This window comes from Haemorhous mexicanus, chromosome 9 (assembly GCF_027477595.1).
Source record: "Haemorhous mexicanus isolate bHaeMex1 chromosome 9, bHaeMex1.pri, whole genome shotgun sequence".
Taxonomy (NCBI): Eukaryota; Metazoa; Chordata; class Aves; order Passeriformes; family Fringillidae; genus Haemorhous; species Haemorhous mexicanus.
This window is the reverse complement of record NC_082349.1, coordinates 27,899,974-27,920,115: the sequence shown is the minus strand read 5'-3', so window position 1 is coordinate 27,920,115 and position 20,142 is coordinate 27,899,974. Positions and strand designations below refer to the sequence as shown.

Genomic DNA, 20,142 nt, shown 5'->3' with positions numbered 1-20,142 from the left:
ACCATTACTGAAAACTTAATAGAATTAAAAAAGTTAATCCTAATCCAGATTTACCTTATTGCTCCTAAGAATTAGTCCGCTCAGTTTCTGAGACTGATCAGGGCAAAGCTCACCTTGCTTCTGCCTGCTGCATACAGAGAGCGCTTCCTGATCCCGGGGAGCAGGGCCCCAGAACTGCATTCAAAAGCCCTGCTCGTGCTGCAGTGGTGTCCTTTGTTCCTTCATACAGAGACCTGGCAGCACGGAACTGCTTAGTTGGAGAAAACCACGTGGTGAAGGTGGCTGACTTTGGCTTAAGTCGACTCATGACTGGTGATACCTACACAGCCCATGCTGGGGCCAAGTTCCCAATCAAATGGACAGCTCCTGAGAGCCTGGCCTACAACACCTTTTCAATCAAATCAGATGTGTGGGGTAAGAAAACTCACCTTCAGTGTCCTTTTCTTATTTATTTTGTTTTTTTTCTGCCAGCCGAGACAATTAACTTGCTTTCTGGGTGGGCAGAAACCCTTGTGAAGACAATCACATGCCAGGCCAGAACTTCATGAATCAATAACATTTTTAGCATGTGATATCTCCATATAGACTGGCCTGAAATACCCGCAAGGAAACAATGCTGTCTCAAGCTGCAATGAAGGCCACAGAGTGATGAACAGCACAATGATCAGGAATTTTGTTTTCCTCCTTTTGCAGCCTTTGGGGTGCTGTTATGGGAAATTGCTACCTATGGGATGTCACCATACCCAGGCATTGACCTCTCTCAGGTGTATGATCTGCTGGAAAAGGGCTATCGGATGGAGCAGCCAGAGGGGTGCCCTCCCAAGGTGTATGAACTGATGAGGGCATGTGAGTATCTTCTTCCAGTTGTGGGGACAAAGCCTGGGAAGGTGGGAGGAATCTGGAATTAACAGCAATACCGATCCTCAGCATGTCACAGTGAGCTTGGGTTTCAGTCATGAAACAAAGAAGGTGGGGAATGATGATTACTGCTTGAAAAACCTTAAGGAAGCTGACAAAAGCCCAAAAGCTGGTAATTCATATGATCATAATGCAAAACAAGCAGAATGGCAATAACTTTCCAGAGCCTGTGGTGATACCAGCAGACAGTGCTTCCAGAATACATCTTTCTAGTGCAAATTTCTAACTGCAGAAATTACACTTTTCGTCATGATACTCTCCTGTAACTTCCCAAGCTCCATCTAGGATCAAGGCCCTCTCCTCCTCCTTCCCCCAGAGGGTCTACACATCATTCTTTTGGAAGGGTCTGCCTGAAATTCAGTATTAAGAGCATGGGAGCAGCATGGTGTCTGAAGCTTTGCACACTCAGTTATCTGTGGCTGGGCTGGATGTGTTCAGTCCAAGCAGCCAAGGTAGCAAATACAGAATTGTCCTTTGCCCAGACAATTCGGAAAGGGGGATAGGGAGATCAGAAAAACTTGTAGAGGTGGCAGAGAGCTGGGATTTCTAGACTTGGTTCCTTCTTCTCATGATTTGTTTGTGAGGATATAGTAAGGTACTAACTGCTGCCATGAATCAGTACTTGTGATGACTCTAAAGCCTGTTTATCAGTGGGTCAGAGTGTGACAACTTTCTGTCTGCTTGTACAGAAGAAAAATTCATCTCCCTGTTTCAGGCACTGAGACTTACTCTGCTTTGTGGCATTGCAGGCTGGAAGTGGAACCCACCAGACCGACCTTCCTTTGCTGAGACCCACCAGGCTTTTGAAACCATGTTCCATGACTCAAGCATCTCAGAGGGTGAGAGCTGCTGTTGTTTTCCTCCTGAAAAAGCACTGGAGGTTATCCCCAGAGTGCTGTGTCTCATGGATGGGCCCTTAAGGGTCATCTGCTGGCAGTGGGGTTGGAATGGAGCTCCATCCCTTGTTCTTTTAGCCATAATTGGGATAAATAACTTGTTTCACAAATATTGAAAAAAGTTCAGACACATTCCAGTGCAGGGAACAGTGTAATTTCATTTGAGCAGTAAATGCCAAAGAGCTGATTTAAAGAATATTGTCTCTTCTATCAGAGGAAATCTCTTGTTTTCCAGGCTGAAGAGTGAGGAATAGTAAGTGATGGAGAGAGAGACAGATGTATGCATATCACAGTCCCTTGCTGACTGCAGCAATTAGGTCATGAAATATTATTCTACCAAAGTGTGCTTTAATCTCTGGATTTTCTGCTTAGCTACTTCTAGGAGCAAATCTGTGCAGCTCAAGTCTGAAATATTATCTACCAGGAGGTAAATACTGGTGAGGAATGTGATACTATTCAGCAGACAAGCAGAAATGTCAGAGCATTCTGCTTAGTTTTTAAATTAAATATGCAACTGATCCATCAACTTCCGTGCTATAGAAAAAAGACACCAGATGGAATTTTACCAGTGAGGATCTATAATAGACACATCCAGTGGCCACACAAATGCCAAGCTGGGTGTGGCCAGGAGGTTGTGGGTTTTTCTCTGTGTTTGTTTTCTTTTTGTTTTTGTTGACCTCTTGTTGACATGTAATCTTCATTTCTTCATCTGGGGGGATGCAGTGGTTTGCTAAGCAAAGCAGCTTAGACTCAGATTCCAGGGAGAACACAACTTTGGGGGTGAATCAGTAGGAGGCACCTTGATTAAAGACAGGCAAATGCATCCAGTGCTGCCTTTGTCTCTTGAGCCAGCCTTTAATAGACCCCTTGTACAGATCCTACCACTGCTATTTTTTTTTTTTTTCTGAATTTATAAAGATGTAAATAAGTTTGAAATCGTTAGGAAAAATATCTGACCCTGAATACCTCTAGACTTGAACAAAGACTAAATCCATAAATTATGTATTTCTCAGTCATGGATCTCTTGCTGCCAGTCTGTGTTTGCTGGAAAGACCCAGTTTTTTTTTTTCCTCTTCCTTTGCTGGTCTCTGTTTTGACTATTCCCTTTTTTCCTTACAGAGGTAGCAGAGGAGCTTGGAAGAACAGCCTCATCCTCATCCATAGTTCCTTATCTGCCCCGCTTACCCATGCTTCCCTCCAAGACAAGAACCCTGAAGAAACAGGCAGAGAACAAGGAGAACATTGAGGGAACACAGGACACTGTGGAGCACTCAGCATCCAGCTCAGCACCAGGTGTGGGCACAGGGTGTAAATTCCCAGAGAAACAAAGAACAATGTGACATGGGCATGCTTTGTGCTGCTGTGTCAATTATTTACTAGCAAGTAGTTTTTTCAATGTTCTTTTAGTAAATCCAATTGTATTTTTTCTTCCGAGTTCAGTTTTGCTGCTCTTTTTTAAGTGACAGCTTCAAAACTTAAGTTAACAATGCAGCAAGAGATTTTCTCCTATACTTTGGGTGTTTGGAAAGGATCAGAAAATTATGGGAAGGAAGCAATAAACTGAAAGAGCAGCTCTTTTCTGCTCTCTCTCCAAAGTGGCCTTCTCAGTATAGACAACAGACAGGTCACATACAGAAAAAAAGTAAAGAAAAAGTAAAATACAAGTTCTGGCTACTTCCCTCACTCTATCTCTGCAGCACCTGGGCAGGTAAATACACCAGGCCTATAAAATCCACTGCAGGACAGGGAGGTGGAAATAGAAATGGATTGTCCACATTGACACCTGTCTCTCCTGCCTAGGTTTCATCAGAAGCACACAGCCAACAGGTGGGTCCCCCGCGCTGCCCCGCAAGCAGAGGGACAAGTCCCCCAGCAGCCTCCTGGAGGATGCCAAAGAGACCACGTTCACCAGGGACAGGAAAGGGGGCTTCTTCAGCTCCTTCATGAAGAAGAGGAATGCTCCCACGCCTCCCAAGCGCAGCAGCTCCTTCCGGGAGATGGAGAACCAGCCCCATAAGAAATACGAGCTGACGGGTAACTTTTCCTCTGTCGCTTCCTTGCAGCACGTGGACGGGTTCTCCTTTGCTCCCGCGCAGCAGGACATGAGCCTGGCACCCCCCAAGTGCTATGGAGGGGGCTTTGTGCAGAGGACCTTTTACAACGAGGAGGGCACTGGGCCCAGCAGTGCTGGGGGTGTGAGCACTGGTGGAGGGTGGTCGGGCATCACTGGCTTCTTCACGCCACGCTTGATTAAAAAGACGCTGGGTTTACGAGCAGGAAAACCCGCTGGCAACGAAGAAGCTTCAAAGCCTTTTCCAAGGTCAAACTCTACATCTTCCATGTCCTCAGGGCTTCCAGAGCAGGATAGGATGGCAATGACCCTTCCCAGAAATTCCCAGAGGTCAAAAATTCAGCTAGAACGGACTGTGTCCACCTCCTCCCAGCCCGATGAGAGCACAGAGAGGGCCAGTGACCTGATTCCCAAAAGGTTTGAAGAAGGCCCTGCTTTGACCAGAGAGAGACCAAAAGCAAAACTCTTGCCAAGGGGTGCCACAGCACTCCCTTTTCGAACTCCCTCCGCGTTGGAAGAAAAGGAGGGTCCAGGGCTAGTGGCAGCTCCTAAGGGCAAGGAAAAAAACAGCGGCCCACGACAAGGGGCCCTTGAGGATGGCGAGAGGCCGGGGTGGTCATCTCCGGTAAAGGCTGCAGCAATACTTCCAACCACTCATAACCACAAAGTGCCAGTCCTAATCTCACCCACTCTAAAACACACTCCAGCAGACGTGCAGCTCATTGGCACAGACTCTCAGGGTAATAAATTTAAGCTCTTATCTGAGCATCAGGTCACTTCTTCCGGCGACAGGGACCGGCCTAGACGGGTAAAACCAAAGTGTGCTCCACCTCCACCACCGGTGATGCGGCTCCTCCAGCAGCCAGCTGCCTGCTCGGATGCAGCAGAAGAGCTGAGCAGCGCGGCGGGAGCGCAGCACGGACTGGAATCCAACGAAGGGAGTAAGAAGGCAGCAGCAGCAGCAGCACCTGTTGGTGGAAAATCCGGGAGGCCCGTGATGCCTCCGCCCCAAGTGCCTCTGTCATCGTCTTCCACCTCCCCAGTGAAAATGGCCAATGGCACGGCCGGCGCCAAGGTAGCGCTGAGAAAGACCAAACAGGCGGCTGAGAAAATCCCCGCAGACAAGATCAGTAAAGAGGCGCTGCTGGAGTGCGCGGATCTCCTGTCCAGCGCCATCGCCGAGCCCACACCCAACAGCCAGCTGGTGGACACGGGGCACCAGCTGCTGGATTACTGCTCAGGCTACGTGGACTGCATCCCCCACACGCGCAACAAATTCGCCTTCCGGGAAGCCGTGAGCAAACTGGAACTCAGCCTGCAGGAGCTGCAGGTGTCCTCGACAGCTGCTGGCGTCCATGGGGTGAACCCCGTCCTTAATAACTTATTGTCATGTGTCCAAGAAATCAGTGATGTGGTGCAAAGGTAGCTACTGTCAATCTGGGTAAGAGAAACACACATGGGGAGGGCGGGACTGTTTTTCTGTACTGATGCTTTCAAAAGGAAAGACTGATACTTGAGTATGTGAAGTACCTCAGATCACTGAGTTCTCCTCACGTTTACAGGTTCATCTCAAAAAACTGGGGATGGAGAGGGTAGATTAAAGCTGTAAGGGGCAGAACATCAAGGATCTGTCCCTACCTAGTCAGGCTGATCTGTTTGGTATGGCAAGGGAAAGAAAGTTCCTTCTCCTCCCCTGGAGAGGCAGGAGAACCAAGGGCAGGTTCTCCCTCTGGGCAGGATGGTGGTGACAGCCGGAGCCCTAGGCTGGCTGCAGCTGCCTGGCTGCACAGATCCCACCCTGCTGCACTCACCTGTGCTTTGCTGTCCTGACAAGGCCAAGGAGAGGCACTGGGGCTCTGCTGGTACCAAGGGCAGAGCAGCCGGAGCAGCTCCGGAGGGGGGTCATGTATAGCTGGGGGAAAGGTCTAATGCACTGACAGTATTCAGAGCTGCTGAAGGTGGATGCACTGGTCTGGATGGCTTAACTTCCACAGCACTGTTGCTGCTGTAATGAGAACTGCAAGATTGGTTAATATATGAAACTGTCCTTTTTCCCCTCCTGTCCACCTCATCCACCATGTTCTCATCATCATTGTATTGGAAGTGTCAGGGATGCTGGGCAGACTTACCACTGGAATTCCCTCTTCCCACCACACAGCCTTCACTCAGCTGATTTCTAGTGGTCTAGCACAGGTGCTGCTTGATGGTGATTTTTGAGTAGTTTGGGGCTCTTGCACAACTTGCCAGTGTTGTTGTTGGGGTGGGTGGGTTCTTCCTTTTTTTTAAGCTCTAGATTGTTTTTAACTTGTTACCACGTTTAACCCCCAGTTCAGTGTGATCACCATGAGGACCCGTGGTAGGTAAGGCAGAGCCTCTGCCTCCCTGGCTGCTCTCCACATTCCTTTGGCAGTCACAGCACTGCAGGGCCAGCTGGAGAACCAGAAAGTACAGCCCAGCCTGCCCACCACATGTCCTTACTGCTGCAGGATTCCCTGGACCTGTCCCTTACCCTTCACACTGCCAGATTCCTGGGATTTGTTCTACTGTTTACCTGTCTCACAGGCTTCCAGCTTCACTGCATCCCAAGGTGATAAAGTATGGCAGCACACAGGAAACACCACAGGCATCTCCATGGATTTGTTCCCATATTTTAAAGGCTAGACCAGAATCCTACACTGTGGTGGTAGGGAATGTGCTCGTAACCTGTGCACTGCTGTGCCTGAGGTGTGGCAACAAAAGCTGTGGCTCTGCCTTGAAGGGCTCCCAGTGAGTCTCTGATGCCTTCTAACAATCCCAGAATGAGAGCAGCTGAGTGGTTGGCATTGTCATCCTTGGTCCTGGTGCTGTTTGCAGACTGTTGTGGCCTCAAAAAGCTGGTCTGTGTCTATGCACAACTCCCCAAGGTGTAAATGTACTGGCAAGTAGGAAGAGCTCAGTTGCTGGTTTGTGAGAGGAAAGGAAACAGGCCTGAAACCTGGCTCCAGATACACCTTACCTGCATGCTGCTGCTCACTTCACACTGCTGGTGATGAGGACCTTGCTTGCTTTCCACCTTAAGCCTTTATTTTTTTGGTTAAAACGCTTTCTAAACTTGTTTTTCAAGCCTGGCTGTGCTGCTTTTAGTGTGAGCATCTAGAGTGGAGCTGTGGCACAGGTGTGACTTTAGAAGATGGGCACTTTGTTTCTGTCTAGAAGCACATGGTGGTGCTTGGGAGCAAGCTGTGTGTCTCAGCAAGTGTCCCTGTTTTATCCACAGAGCATAGCAAGACAGGCCTGGAAAAATCTTTAGAAATGGGCTGAGAATCCTCATTTCATTACTGGTCTGAGCTAAGCAAAGTTGTTTCAGGGTGTGTGGAGGCACAGCAGAGGAGCAGCATGTGAGGTACAACGGACCACTGAGCTTCTGTGGCTCAGAACTGAAGTGCTGGGGTGGGAAAGAACCAAGCAACCCCTTGTGCTGGCAAGTCCTGATCCCCTGCAGCCCTGGGGCTGTCCCAGAGCTCTTCCACAGGCAGAGTACCAACCCCTTATCTCCTAGACTTTACTGAGGGCTTTTGTGGTTTACCTTATCTCTTTCAGTCATCTCTGTGGAAGGTGTGCATCCAAACTGACTGCCTTTGGAAAGGTGACCTGCAAAGGGAAGGTGGCTTGTGGCATTGCTTCACATGGCCTGTCAAACAATCAGAAGGATTTAGAAGGTGGGGGGTTCTCTTCTTGGGGGCAGAAGGGCAGGTCTTGCTTAGCATGGCAGACCATGACATGGTTCCATGATTGTACTGCTGCTCAGCCTGGGACAAATGGGCTGGAACTGAAGGGATTCCAGGGGAAAGGAATTTTAACCAGAACATTTTAAAGTTTAACCCAATTCTGATGAACATTTTGAAAGAAGCCTTTTTTTTTTTTTTTTTTCCTAAATGCCAGTCTTCCAGAAAAGCTACAGCAAAAGTGGTAGAATAGCAATATGGAATTTCTCACTACTAGAACTCCCCTCTTGCAGTCCTCTCTGAAGAAAGCGGCTGTGTCCCAATGGACACTGTGGGCCATCCCCACTTCCTTTCAGGTGCCCCATTTTCTCCTTGCCCTGCAGCAGAGATGGGCAGTGGGACAGGCCAGCATCCAACTGCTTTTCCAGAGTCACAGAATGGCTGAGGTTGGAGGGAACTTTGGAGGTCACCTGGTCCAAACACTCTTACCAAGCAGGGCCACCAAGAGTCACCTTTGAGGACAATGTCCAGGCAGCTTTTGGGCATCTCCAAGCACAGAGACTCTACAACCCCTGTGCCCAACACAGGAGCCCCTTTAGTGCTGACCCCTCCTCCGGGTCAAAAAAATCGAAGGCTGGTGGAATTTGGGGATTGTCACTCTCATGGGAAGTGTTTTTCCCTGCCTTTACCTATCATCTAACATCAGGTAAGCAGATTGTGGCAGAGGTGGTGCTGACTTGTCAGGTTTTTTTTTCCCCCTAAACTGAAGGCTGTGGAATTGGTGGGACTTCTGCTGCCCTAGAGTGTTTTATTCCCAAACTGCAATGCTCCCCTGCCCTCTGGCAGGATAGCAAAAGGAATCTGGGAAAGCTGGTTCTGCTGTAAATTACCATCCACTTGTCTTTCCTTCCACTGCTGCTTCTAAAACTTCTATCATTCCCTCTCCCTTTAGCTAGGTCTGCCTTTCTCTTCAGCCTTAAAGGTCTCCATTGTGGCCAATTCTCTGTTTTCAGCCTGGCACCAGATGTGCAAAGGAACAAATGTGGGTGCTGACACCCCTTTATTTGTCCCAGTGAAGAGCACTTCATGCTCCATGGTTTGGGGCAGGGGACAAGGCAGAAGGCCTGTTGCTTCTCCTCAGCACTGTCAGACAGCTGTGGGGCACAGCTGGAGCTGGGCTGGCTCTCTTGCACTGCTGTGGGCTAGAATTTAAAGCAGTTGTCTTTGCCATGGGGAAGGCACCTGTGGGCCTGGTACTGCCAAGCACAAAGCACAGAGTGAGCTCAGGGGGGCACTTTCTCTTCCTACCACTGTGGGAATTAGCTGACTCACAGGTGCAATTCTCTCTTCTTCCTGCACTGCACACCCTTCTTAACCCCAAAGTAGTGCACTTGGTTTAGTCATGTTCTTCATTAGTGTGGGCAGGGCTGAACCTGAGCTAGGAGTCTGGGTCTTGGGACTGCACCAGATTCAGCCAGTGGGAAAAGGGGAATTGAAGGGAGCAGTGTGGCTGATGCAGAACACAGCAGGGAGGGAGAGAGGAGAGGCTGTGCTTGTCCTCCTCAGGACTTATCCTGGCTGCCACTGGCCTTGTGTCTGTGAGACACGGCCAAACACGAGGGCTGACATCTGTCAGGGTGCTTTGGAGGAGCTGTGGGGCACAGGGAGCCAAACCCCACAGTGGAGCCAGAGCAGCCCCTCCCCATCAGGCAGAGGTGTGGGTGGGTCACCCTGCAGCCACAGAGCAATCCCAGCCCTCATGTCCTACCTTTCCCTGAGGCAGGCTTGTCCTCCAGGGCATCCACGGGCACCAGTGACTCCACAGGATGGTGGTCCCAAAGCCATCAGGCTGCTGCCTTCTCTGGGACACACTCAGCTCAGCCCTGCTGCCTTCTCTGGGACACATTCAGCTCAGCCCTGCTGCTCACCAGGAGCAGGCACGGAGACTTAAAGGGAACTGCAGCATGTGTGGAGGCTGCTGGGGTGGTGCTGCACATCCCTGGAGTGTGGAACAAAGCCCTCAGCCCACTCTCTGGTAGCAGGTCCCAGGAGGTTCTGGGACACGGACTTGTTTCTCCCAGCTCCAGGCTAAGCAGTCTGTACCAAAGGAGGTCGTTCTTCCCCATGTGTCTGTTGTGCACGGGAGGTGGAGCCTGCTCGGCTCACGTGGCACTGTTTGTATTGGTAGTGAACTCGTTGAGGGCAGGAATGGATTGAAATGAATCACGTTAATCACCAATCACTCTTAGCAGTGTTGTCAACTGTTTTTGTTTTTTAATTGTTATTGTAATATATTTTGGTTGTTTTTCTAATTTAATTCTCTCACTATCGTCTGACTGTGAACTGCGAACAGTGTTAAACTTGATGTCAATAAGGCCCTTGGAAGGGCCTCTTTGCCTGTTGTTCCACAAAGTTTTGCCAATTTGCATTTTGTTTTAAATAAAGGTTGCAATATTTTATTGGCAAAAACCACTTGAGTAGATGCTGGGGGATTTTTCCCCCTTAATGAATATTTGAAACTGCTCAGTCCTAAGCAGAAGCTCTTTCATTTGGGTAGAAAAAATTGTTAAAAAAGAGAGACAGTTTAATTCTACCAGGTTGCAAGAAAAGCAGTATCTTTATTTATGTGGTATCTATTTATAACCAAACTGTTGCCCGTGGCGTGGTCAGAGAGCAGCTGTTGCTGCTGTGGGGCTGATCAGAGCTCACCCAGGTGTGACACACACACTGGTGACCAAGCAGAGTGCAGCTCTGGCCTCGCCCTTGTCAATGTCACCAGCACCTCCCTCAGCAGCCACAGCCAGAGCTGCTCCATGCCCACCTCAAACCAGTCCCCCAGCGACCTCCTGCCACCACAGCCTGTGGCAGCCTAACCCAGCTGAACACTTCTTGATACTCAGGAAAAATCCTGGGTTATCCTGGCTTGCACACACAACCTTTAGGCCACTAACCTTCAGCACACAGCTTGCTAAACTTCCTGCCCAGGTGACCAAACACAACCCAGGCTGTGTCCTGTGAGGCAGCAGCCTCCCTGCCCCAGCTGAGTGGAACCATCACTCCAATGGTTCCCAGGTTTCTGACACCTGGGATTAACCATAAACCAAGTCTCAGAAATGCCTGATCACCCCCGCTGGCACAGCCCCAGGGTCCATTCCACACAGCTGGGTTAAGGCACCTGCACTGGCTGAGCAGTGGGAGAGCAGCTGGCTCGTCTCTGACTGGGACTGTGACACCTCCTTAGGTAACAGAGCCAGCATGCCCGAGGGAAGCAGGGACTCAAAGTCTGCAGGGCCTGGACGAGTCTGTCTGGTCAGTCTTCCCCAGAGGTCACACTGCTCATCACTGGCACCACAAAATGGGTCAGAGCTTAAAATAGACTAAAGGTCCCTCGTGGGGGTGGCTGGGAAGCCAAACCCTGTCCTTGGCAGGGGCTGTTGCACTCCTCGCCAGCACAGCCCTGTTGGAAGGGAGTTTTGACCCAGAGGTCACAGAGCGATTCCCGTAACACTGATGAAATGTTTTGGAGCTGCTGCAACACACTTATCACCTGGCCAGTACCCAGACAGCAAACAGCCCCTTGCAGTAGTAATAATAATAATAATAATAATGCTGATGCCAGCCAAAAAGCCACAGCATGAAATGTACTGAAGACAAAAACGAAAAAAGGAAGGAAAAAACCCCAAGCTTTTACTGCATCCATGAAAACTGACATTCAGCTGCAGCCTGATGCTTCAGCCACCATCCTCCTCACCTGCCCTTTGCCCTTGGGCAGAAGAGTTCTCTCTCCTGTTTGGTTTTGCAGTGAAGGAAATAGGCTCTGCACCAACCTGCTTAGTAGAATAATTGCAGCAGAAGTTCCCCTCACCCTGGCAGCTGCTTCCATACAACGGAAGACTCCAGTGAGAGGTGTATACTCCAAGGTGAGAGCTATGGATTTGGCATCTCCAGAGGAGATTATTCAGTCCTTTTTTCCCTGCACAGACTACAATCCTGGCACATGTGTCCCTGAGCAGCAGACACCTTAGAAAGGCATGAGAGCAACAGAGGGGAAAAACTCTACTCCAGCAAAGCAGTTCTGTGTGATGTTGTAAAATGACAGAGAAAATTGGGGACAGGGATGTGGCTTTGACCACACAGTCTCAACAGGACCAGCCTGTCCAAGGCCTCCCTTCACCACACAGCAACAAACCAAGGATTTGGACATTCCCAGTCCCTACTCACATGGAAGAGCATCTGTCAGCAGAACCATATCACCCCTCCAGCTAAAAGAAGGGACTTAGAACACCAGACAGGCTCCAAAAACAGCCAAGCATAGGCTGTCCTCACATCCCAGGAGTAAGGGATGCACCTCCTTCCCTGCAACAGCTCTGGGGGGCTTAAGTCTCTGTTAAGTCCCTGGGCAAGTGCCTGGCTGGGTCATCTGCCTCTGACCCTGTGCAAAGAGAGCAGCTCCTGGAATGCAGAACCACCTTCAGCACAAGAATCTCAGCAGGTCTGGTCCCCCTGATGTTCAAGGAAGGAAATAATTGATGTGCTGGGGGACAGATTTGCAGCCCTGTGCAGAGAAAAGCTTCTCCTCTTTAGGGACAAACACCATCATCTGGGCCACCTGGTCGAGCGTTGCCTCGGTGTAGGGAAGGCCTCGGGCCAGGAAGGCGTCCCGAGCGCAGAGCTTCACGTGCTGATACTCCAGAGGCAGGAACGGCACCACGAAATCGATCAGGTTCTCTCTGAGGAGCTGGCTGTGGGCATAACTGTTCTCTGGAGCAGAGCACAAGACAAGGCAAGCTCAGAAGCTTCACCTGAGAGCATCATCTCTCTGCGAGGCCAGGCTTGGCTCCGAGGGACTCATCCAGTGGGACCCACTTGTGCAGAGCTGCTCAGCACTCTGAGCACAGAGCGTTTCTATGAGTCACACCAAAAGATGCCTAGAGCCCCAGAGAAGCCTCAGCACTGCCCTGTGAGGTTGAGCTGCCTCTTGCCCCCAGCCCTTTTCAGGGCTGAAGGGGGCCTGAAGGCCTCTTGGCTCACAGGGACCAAGGATGGGGCTCTCATTGTCAACAGCCCCTGGAGCGAGGGTCTGTTCCCCCAGGCACAGCCCTGTGTGGCACACATTGGATGGGACACTGCAGAGGGGCAGCCTTGCAGCAGCCTGCCCACAGCCCCCCCAGCAAGCCCAGCTCTTACCTGCAGCCTCCTGCAGCTCCAGCCGCAGCTGCTGCTCCAGCAGCTCCAAGGGGATCTCCTCCCGTGCCCGGCCGGCTCGCCAGAAGTCCAGGGCCACCTCATTGATGGTATTGCCACCAAGATTGCTGTGGACAAAGAGGGAAGTCACTCAAGATTTCTCCCAGAGCTGAAATGCTGAGAGCTGCCAGCACCTTCCCTGCAGACAGGCCCCAGCAGTTCTGTTGACAACAGAGGATGTGCTGTCTAGGATCAGCACACGGAGAGCCAGCCTTCTTCCCAAAGAGCCCCTTTCCACAGGCATCCATGCAGCTGTCTGCCATCCTGCCAGGGGCAGCAGAATTCTCCATCTCCCTCAGTCCCCTGTCCTGGCTTGGAAAGCCATCAACCTTGCAGGTGACACTTGGCTCCACACCAAACGCTGAACAAGCCACCACAAAGTCCAGGTTAAAGGGCAGAGCACGTGGCAGGAGTCCCATTGGAAGTAAAGGTCCAGGGCAGGGATTCAAGTGGCAGCTCAGGACTTGGCAAAGCATCCTCTGCCCATGGGACAAAGCAGCAACGCAGCTTCCACCTAAGGGCTCCTCTGGACACCCATGGGGGCAGCTCTGTGGTGGGGTTTGCAAGGTCCTGCAGCTCTTCAGGGTCCCAGGACAGCCCTTCACCCTGGAAAGCAGGTCCAGGAAAGATGTCACCCTCCCCAAGTGCTGGTGAGGGGCTTGCCCCAGCCCCAAATGCCCCAGTGGACTGGGAACCAGTGGGTGCAGAGCTTGTGTGGGTGGGAGGCAGAGAGGCAGTGGGAGCCACACATCTTGCACCCCATCTTCATGTCAGAGGCTCTGGACCCCAAACTGAAGGCAGGGAAAATTAAAAAGCCACCTCTGTTTCCCACCATGCCCCCACCCATTGTCAGGGAGAAAACAGCTTGTGCTGATCCTGCTCCCAACCCAAAGAGCCCCTTTTGGCTGGACAGGCAGCCAGCCCCACCCCATCTGTAGCACCCTGCCAGTGTCCACGGGAGGCCTGGGGCAAAGCCATCCCTCCTAAAGCAGGTCAGTGTCACACTGCCACCAGGAGTGATGAAACCCCTGGGGTGACACACTGCTGCAGTTCAAGGCACCCTGCTCCCCTCTGCTTGCTGACAGTGTCCATTCCTGACCTTCATGGCTGCCAAGCAGGACACCAGGCCAGCCCTGTGCAGCTGACAGCACGTCCACCCTGTGCTGAGCAACAGGGCAGGACCTGCCCCTTCCACCACAGCTCCTTCCACACAGGTGGGACCAGAGTGAGGGGAGTTCCACAGGCACTGGGCACACACACAGGTCCTCCACAGGCAGGGAAACCTCTCTGAGGGAAGCACCAAGCTTGGAGGTTGGAACCCTTGCCTGGATGGTGGGAGGTGGAGGAGGAATGCACTAGAACAGCTCATGCCAGAGCCAAGCCCACGACTGCAATTCCCAAACTGAAGGGGGCCCAAGATGCTGATCTCTCACTCTTTAGGGGCACTGCAGTCAGGTGCCTGCCTCACATCCTGGTTCTGAGATGTCCCATTTCTCCCTCCAGCTGCATCCCACACAGAGACAGTGCTGGGGTGCACACATGCCCGACTCCTGGGGAAGGAACCAATTAAACCAGACTGTGCTGATGCCAGGATCAGCCTCACAGCACCTCAGTCTGCAGCCACAGCCAGGCAGTGGGAACTCCCCAGCTCCTGAAAATGCATGGGAACTTCCTACCAAGACCTTCAGCCCCCGCTCTGCTCCCTGGAGTGTGACATCTGGGCAGGGTGACACTATTTTTATTGACTGTGCTTCCTTGCTTCCAAATCTAGACTCAGGCCCAGGTGTCCCAACTCAGCTGGACCTCATCTCCTCCTGCAGATATTCCCAGGGAGGATGCCCAGCATCCACAGGTAAAACTGAACATGGAGGCAACCACCACGAGGGAACGAGGTACCTGTGCCCTCCCCTGCCGCCTCAGCCCCTTGTACCACACACCTCTGGGGACAAACAACACTACTTGGTGACCAGAAATCACCTGAGGAAGAGGAAGATGGATCTCTGCTGATCTGCCTGGCCCTTGCTGCCGTGCTGAGCCATGAAGGGTTTGATGGCATCCAGGAGGTTGGAGTGCAGCTTCTCGGCCTCGTCGAAGATGAGCAGGGCCTGCCTGCAGCGCTGCAGGGTCTCGCTGATCTGCCTCTGCAGCTGGGCCTGCACAGCAGGGAGGGGAGTCAGGAGCCCCTGGCATCACCCAGCCAAGCACCACAGCTGCTCCATGCCCTCCCACCCAGCGGGACAGGGCAGAGAACAGGAAGAGCAAAGGCAGGAAAACGAGTGAGGTGAGATACAATAGTTTAATAAGTGAAGGAAAGAGGAAAGAAAGACATCAAGTGGTGCAAAGGCAGCTGCCCACCCTGCCACAAACAGACTGATGCCCAGCCTGTCTCTGAGCAATGCCTGCCCCTGAACCCCCTCCCTGCATCTTTTATTCCTGAGCAAGACAGTAAAGGACATGGAATATCTCTCTGGCACTAGGACTCAGCTCTTTGGCATGTCCCAAACTTCTAGAACTCAGCTCAGGGGCTGAGTGGAAGAGGGGGGAAGCCCTGAGGCTGTGCAAGCACTGCTCAGCAGTAACCAGCCAGTGCTGTGGGACCCAGTTTCCCTCACAAACCCAAGACACAGCCCCACAGGGGCTGCTGGGAAGGACATGAACTCCAGCCCATCCCACAAAACCATCCCCTATTGTTGGCTCTCACCTTGTAGGAGTCCACGTAGTTGTGGTGTGGGAAGTGGAGCAGGGAGACGAACAGCCTGACACAGTCACTCCTCAGCCCGTCCCGGTACAGGTGAGTGGCCACCATCCGAGCCACAAAGTTCTTCCCCGTGCCAGACCAGCCATGGAAGGACAGGACCAGAGCCTTGGGGGGCCATGGGCTCTGCAGGAACCCCTGCACCGCCCGCACCACCACGTCCTTGGCCAGGTGTTGCCCGTGGAGCTGCCCATTGAGGTCTGCCTCAAGCCCTGCACAGAGAGAGCACGAGCTCAGCTCCACCTGCCAGCACAGCTACTGCAGGTGGGAGTAAAAGGAGAAAACATGGCAGGGCTGCCTGACCAAAGGACTGTGAAGTGGCCTTAAAGCCACAGGCTGCCTGTGCCCTGCCTACATCAGCCTCTGGCCCAAAAAGTCACAAATCTTCCACTGACCCCTTTTTTCCTTTGGGAAAAGGCAGGGATGCTCGGCAGCTGCAGAGAGCACCGATGCCCCAAGGCCCTCCCAAGCTCCCAGGGCAGGGCTTGCACACCAGCAGTCTTAGGGACAGCAAAACACAAAGACACCCACTCATGGCTTACACACAGGTCTCAGCGTGCCCTCCCGACCTACAGCAGGGTCCTGGGCCAGTCTGGATCCCACTGCATGTGCCTGCAAACTATGGGATGCAGGCAGGGCTCATGGCAAGCTAGAGCAGATGCGCTGTACAGTAAGGAACAAACTCTCTTCGGTCTCAGAACTTCAAATGGGACACAGAACTGAGCTCAGCCTCTCACCCTCCCACAGCTCAGCACCCCACTCAGAAAAGCCCTTTACTAACATCACTTTCTAGAATACACTTTAACAGGAAAAAAGCCTCAAAACAAGCCACAAAGCAGCACAGCCCCTACCTGTGATGTTGTTGATGATCCTGCAGTCTCCTGTCTCACAGCATTTGCCGAAGCTGCAGTACCAGGCAGAGAAGATCTCCAGGTATTCCTGGCCCACCAGAGGGAAGCCCCAGCCTGGAAACGGGAGGAGAATGAGCGGAGAGGTTCCAGGAAAGGGGTTTTTTACATTTTGAGTAGCCGCTCAGCTGAGCCCTGTTACGGCAATTCTGTCCCAGGTGGGACGGACTCAGCCCTGTCCCTGCGGGCAGCCCTGGCTGTGGGGAGGAACACTGAGCTCGGAATTGGCAGCAGCTCGAGATGGCTCCGAGTGCCCAAGAAGTGCAAGAGCCTCATCCCGGGGTGTGCCAAGGAGGGAGATGCCCGGGGCAGCCACCTCGGGAAGGAAGGGCAGCGCCACCGGAGCCGGGGCCGCAGCAGTGTCCGGACCTGCTGCTCCTTCCCGGGCACGGGAGAGAGCAGAGCAAGGCGCTTACCTGGGATGGGACTGGCCTCTCGTTCTCCTTGCTGATTCTCCTCCTCCTCGCAGCCCTCCTGCCACACCTTGCACGCCAGGTACTGCCAGTACTGCTTGGAGAGAGCTCCCAAATGCTTCTTCACGGCGTCGTACCTCACCCTGCCCCACGGTCCCCCCTCCGGGACGGCTCCCTGCTCCTCCGCCCAGGGCGCCCGGGGCGGTGGCGTTGTCCCGGGGCTGCCCGAGCCGCCCAGGAGCAGCAGCAGCACCAGCACAATGCAGCCGAGCCCGCGGGGAGCCGGGAGCCTGGCCGGGCCCATGGCAGCGATGCGGGATCGGGAATGGAGCGGGCCCGGCCCGGCCCCGCTGGGCCCCGCGGCCGCCCCGGCCCGAGCCGATCTCACTCCCTGAGGCGTTGCTGGGCAGCAGCCGTGGGCGGTGCCGGCCCCGGCCAGACGTGGCTTCCCTGTCGCCGTCGCAGCCACGGGGACGCGACAAAAGCCAAGGCCGGGGCCAGCGGAGGCTGCGGCTCCGCCCCGGGCCCGGCCAGCCAGGGCTGGGAGGGGAAGGGCTGGAGAGAGGCCCGGGGAGGCTCCCGGCCACCGCCTCCCGCAGGGCTGCGGCACCGGCAGCGAGCGCCCGGGGAGGAAAATAATCTGGATTTTAAATAGCCCAGCGGCTCGGCGGCTGAGGTTTTGCGGCCGCAGACACAAGAGCAAATGGCAGCTGTTTCTCAGTGTCCTTTCAAAGGAGACACAAAAATAAGAGGTAATGAAATAAAAACAAGGGAGCAGCGGGGGAGCAGCACGGCTGTCCAGGCTGCGTTTGCTGCCTGCTGTCCTGATATCCCAACTGAGCCCAAGGCCAAAATGCTTTGGAAATGGAAAGGATATCAAGGTTATCCCACACTTTCAGAAAAATAAAAGTAAGGAGGATCATAAACAGAATTAATCCAGCCTGGTAGTTGCCTGGTCCAGGTGGATGGGAGGGGGGATGCAGGCGTGGAGCAGAGCGCATCACCATCTACAGGTGCCTGCAAATATTACACAGCAGCATTTCTCACACTGGGGCTAACAAAACGGCCCCTTCAGCTACAAAAACAGTGAGGCCGAAACCTGAACGCCACTTGCAACAACTTAAACAGTGCTAAAACTAGTGCATTAAAGAAATAATTTAAAAATCAAACTTGCTGTAGCCATAGCAAAAAAACCCACCCAAACCAAAACTGCTGTCAGCCTTTCTAAAAACTAGTTGAGGTACCTCAAGCATTTATACAGATTTATAAAAAAAGTTCATAGCTGGAACATTCAACTTTGCCCACCCAGGATAACTGCTCTACCTGAAAAGGGCTTTATTAAAAGGGACAGATGCCATAAAAATAGATGGTTACGTGTTCCAAAGGAGAAAAGGAAATTTTTAAGGATAAACTGATCGTCCAACACTGCACCAGCTCATGGTATAATTGCTGGGATGTCAGCCCTGCCCAAGTGCAGCACACAGTCAGAGCCAGAAGGAAAACCAGTTCTTTAGGAGGCCCTGGCACAGGACGCCCAGAGAAGCTGTGCCTGCCTCACCCCTGGAAGTGTCCAAGGCCAGGCTGGATGGGCCTTGGAGCAACCTGGTCTGATGGAAGATGTCCCTGCCCATGGCAGGGGCTTGGAACAGGAGGATCTTTAAGGTCCCTTCCAAGACCAGGCATTCTGGGATTCTCTGAAGGGGGCTAGGAAGCACTCGGGTTTTTCCCTTGCTCTGCTGAAACCCAAACTGCAGTTTGCTGATTGTGAGGTGAAGCTGGAGGCAGAGGCAGCTGCAGAGACCTGCACAGCCCTGGAGCTGATGGGAGGATGCTCAGCTTGTCACTCACAGCTGGTTATTCCAGGCAGTCGGTCCTGGTGAGCAGCAGCTCCTGATTAAGGCTCCACCACCTCAGCTCAGCTCAGCTCCTGCCACCTGAAGAGAAAACAGCACCACAAGAAATAGTTATGCCTGGCTTATTCCAAACCCCAGTGCAGCCTGGGACAAGCAAACATTCAGAGGGAACCTCACAGTCCAGAATTTCATTTACAGGCTCTCCAGGGAAATGCCATGCACCCATCTTTCAGGTTTTTTCCCATTTCCATACAGCAATTTCTTCTGCACATCCATCTCTGCACTCTGACAGAAGGCAGGACGAGAAGAGCCTCTCTCCAGAGCTCAGTATAACACAGTTATGGATTAGATCACTAAGTAGGGTATGAGAAGAGTCCTTTTTCCTCCTTCCTTTTTCCCCCACAAAGTCCTATCTATCCCCAGTCTCTTAAAAATATTGAGATTCTACAAAGAACCAATCACCAGTCCCACACTTGGGATATATGAACTAAGGACTTCTTTTTCTAATTTTTAGATTCAATTTTAAAAAAAATTGTAGGGAAAGGATTTGAGGACTTCAGAGAAAATGCTTATTTTCAACCCCCTTTGGTTCTGCATTGGCTCAAAGCTGTTTGTATTCATTCTTTTGTAAAAGTACATTTATTACATAATCAGAAACACTAAAATCTCCCAGTTACACAAATTCTCACTCTGTTACTACGGCAAACCACTCCAAAAATACAGAGCAGCAGCACAACAAAGTGCTTGGAACAACAGCTCTCAACTGCCAATTTCTGCCTGTCAGAACTTAAAAGCATCTGTAGCTGTTGAACTGTTCATACCCAAGAAAGAATCCTGTCCAGCTCCCTGAGCAATTGGCACCTCAGAAATAGAGATGGAGGAAAGGAAAAGTTACTGTCAGCACACAATGCTAGGAAACAAAAAAATCCCAGAACATCCTCCCCCACAAAAGCCTCAAAATAAATCCCAGAAAGCAGTTCTTACAGAATTCAACAATGCTGAAATCTGAAGTTTCAGTGAGAAACTCTAGTTTAAAGAAAAACAGGTTTCACACCACCACTTGTTGCTACAGAGCAGGTCAAAGATCCCTGGATTCAGAAGTACCTCCTCTCCTGCCTCTGAAACACTCCCTGTTGGGGCACTAAGAGAAGCTCTGCTGCAGCCTGAGTGCAGCTCTGCTCTTGGGGGAGCAGTGACCTGCCCATCCCAGTAAAAGCTCAGAAAGGCAGCCACAGCACCTGCCAGCTCTACAGATGCCCCTCACAACTCAGGAGTCATCCCTGGCTCCTGGGACACTGCCAAGGGCTCAGCCCGTGTGCCCAGCAGATGCAAGGCCATGGGATGCATGGGCAAAACCACATCTCAGTCTAGGTGTGTTTT

General features: G+C 52.1%; 2 protein-coding genes across 4 annotated transcripts in view; one reads left to right on the top strand and one right to left on the bottom strand.

The window, feature by feature from the left end:
* ABL2 (ABL proto-oncogene 2, non-receptor tyrosine kinase) overlaps nt 1-10,061 on the top strand; it is a 44,982-nt gene extending 34,921 nt beyond the window's left edge. For all 3 annotated transcript variants that reach the window (XM_059854630.1, XM_059854633.1, XM_059854632.1), the window contains exons 7-11: nt 230-414; nt 694-846; nt 1,668-1,757; nt 2,934-3,107; nt 3,615-10,061. In XM_059854630.1, the coding sequence (XP_059710613.1) occupies nt 230-414; nt 694-846; nt 1,668-1,757; nt 2,934-3,107; nt 3,615-5,311 (2,299 nt within the window). In that variant the 3' untranslated portion in view covers nt 5,312-10,061. The remainder of the gene's footprint in view (nt 1-229; nt 415-693; nt 847-1,667; nt 1,758-2,933; nt 3,108-3,614) is intronic.
* Nucleotides 10,062-10,187: 126 nt separating this feature from the next.
* Nucleotides 10,188-17,356, bottom strand: TOR3A (torsin family 3 member A). The gene is made up of 6 exons (XM_059854634.1): nt 16,913-17,356; nt 16,440-16,553; nt 15,535-15,800; nt 14,811-14,986; nt 12,777-12,901; nt 10,188-12,350 (listed from the first exon to the last, which is right to left on the bottom strand). The coding sequence occupies exons 1-6, from the start codon at nt 17,211-17,213 to the stop codon at nt 12,100-12,102; spliced, it is 1,233 nt and encodes a 410-aa protein (XP_059710617.1). The 5' UTR covers nt 17,214-17,356; the 3' UTR covers nt 10,188-12,099.
* Nucleotides 17,357-20,142: the final 2,786 nt, after the last annotated feature.

Excerpts from the sequence above, each read along its gene's own strand:
- TOR3A (XM_059854634.1), bottom strand. The coding sequence starts at position 17,213 with ATGGGCCCGGCCAGGCTCCCGGCTCCCCGCGGGCTCGGCTGCATTGTG. Across the intron at positions 12,902-14,810 it reads TCCATCTTCCTCTTCCTCAG|CAATCTTGGTGGCAATACCA; the intron begins GTGATTTCTGGT and ends CTTTGTCCACAG. Across the intron at positions 12,351-12,776 it reads GGAGCTGCAGGAGGCTGCAG|AGAACAGTTATGCCCACAGC; the intron begins GTAAGAGCTGGG and ends GCTCTGCTCCAG.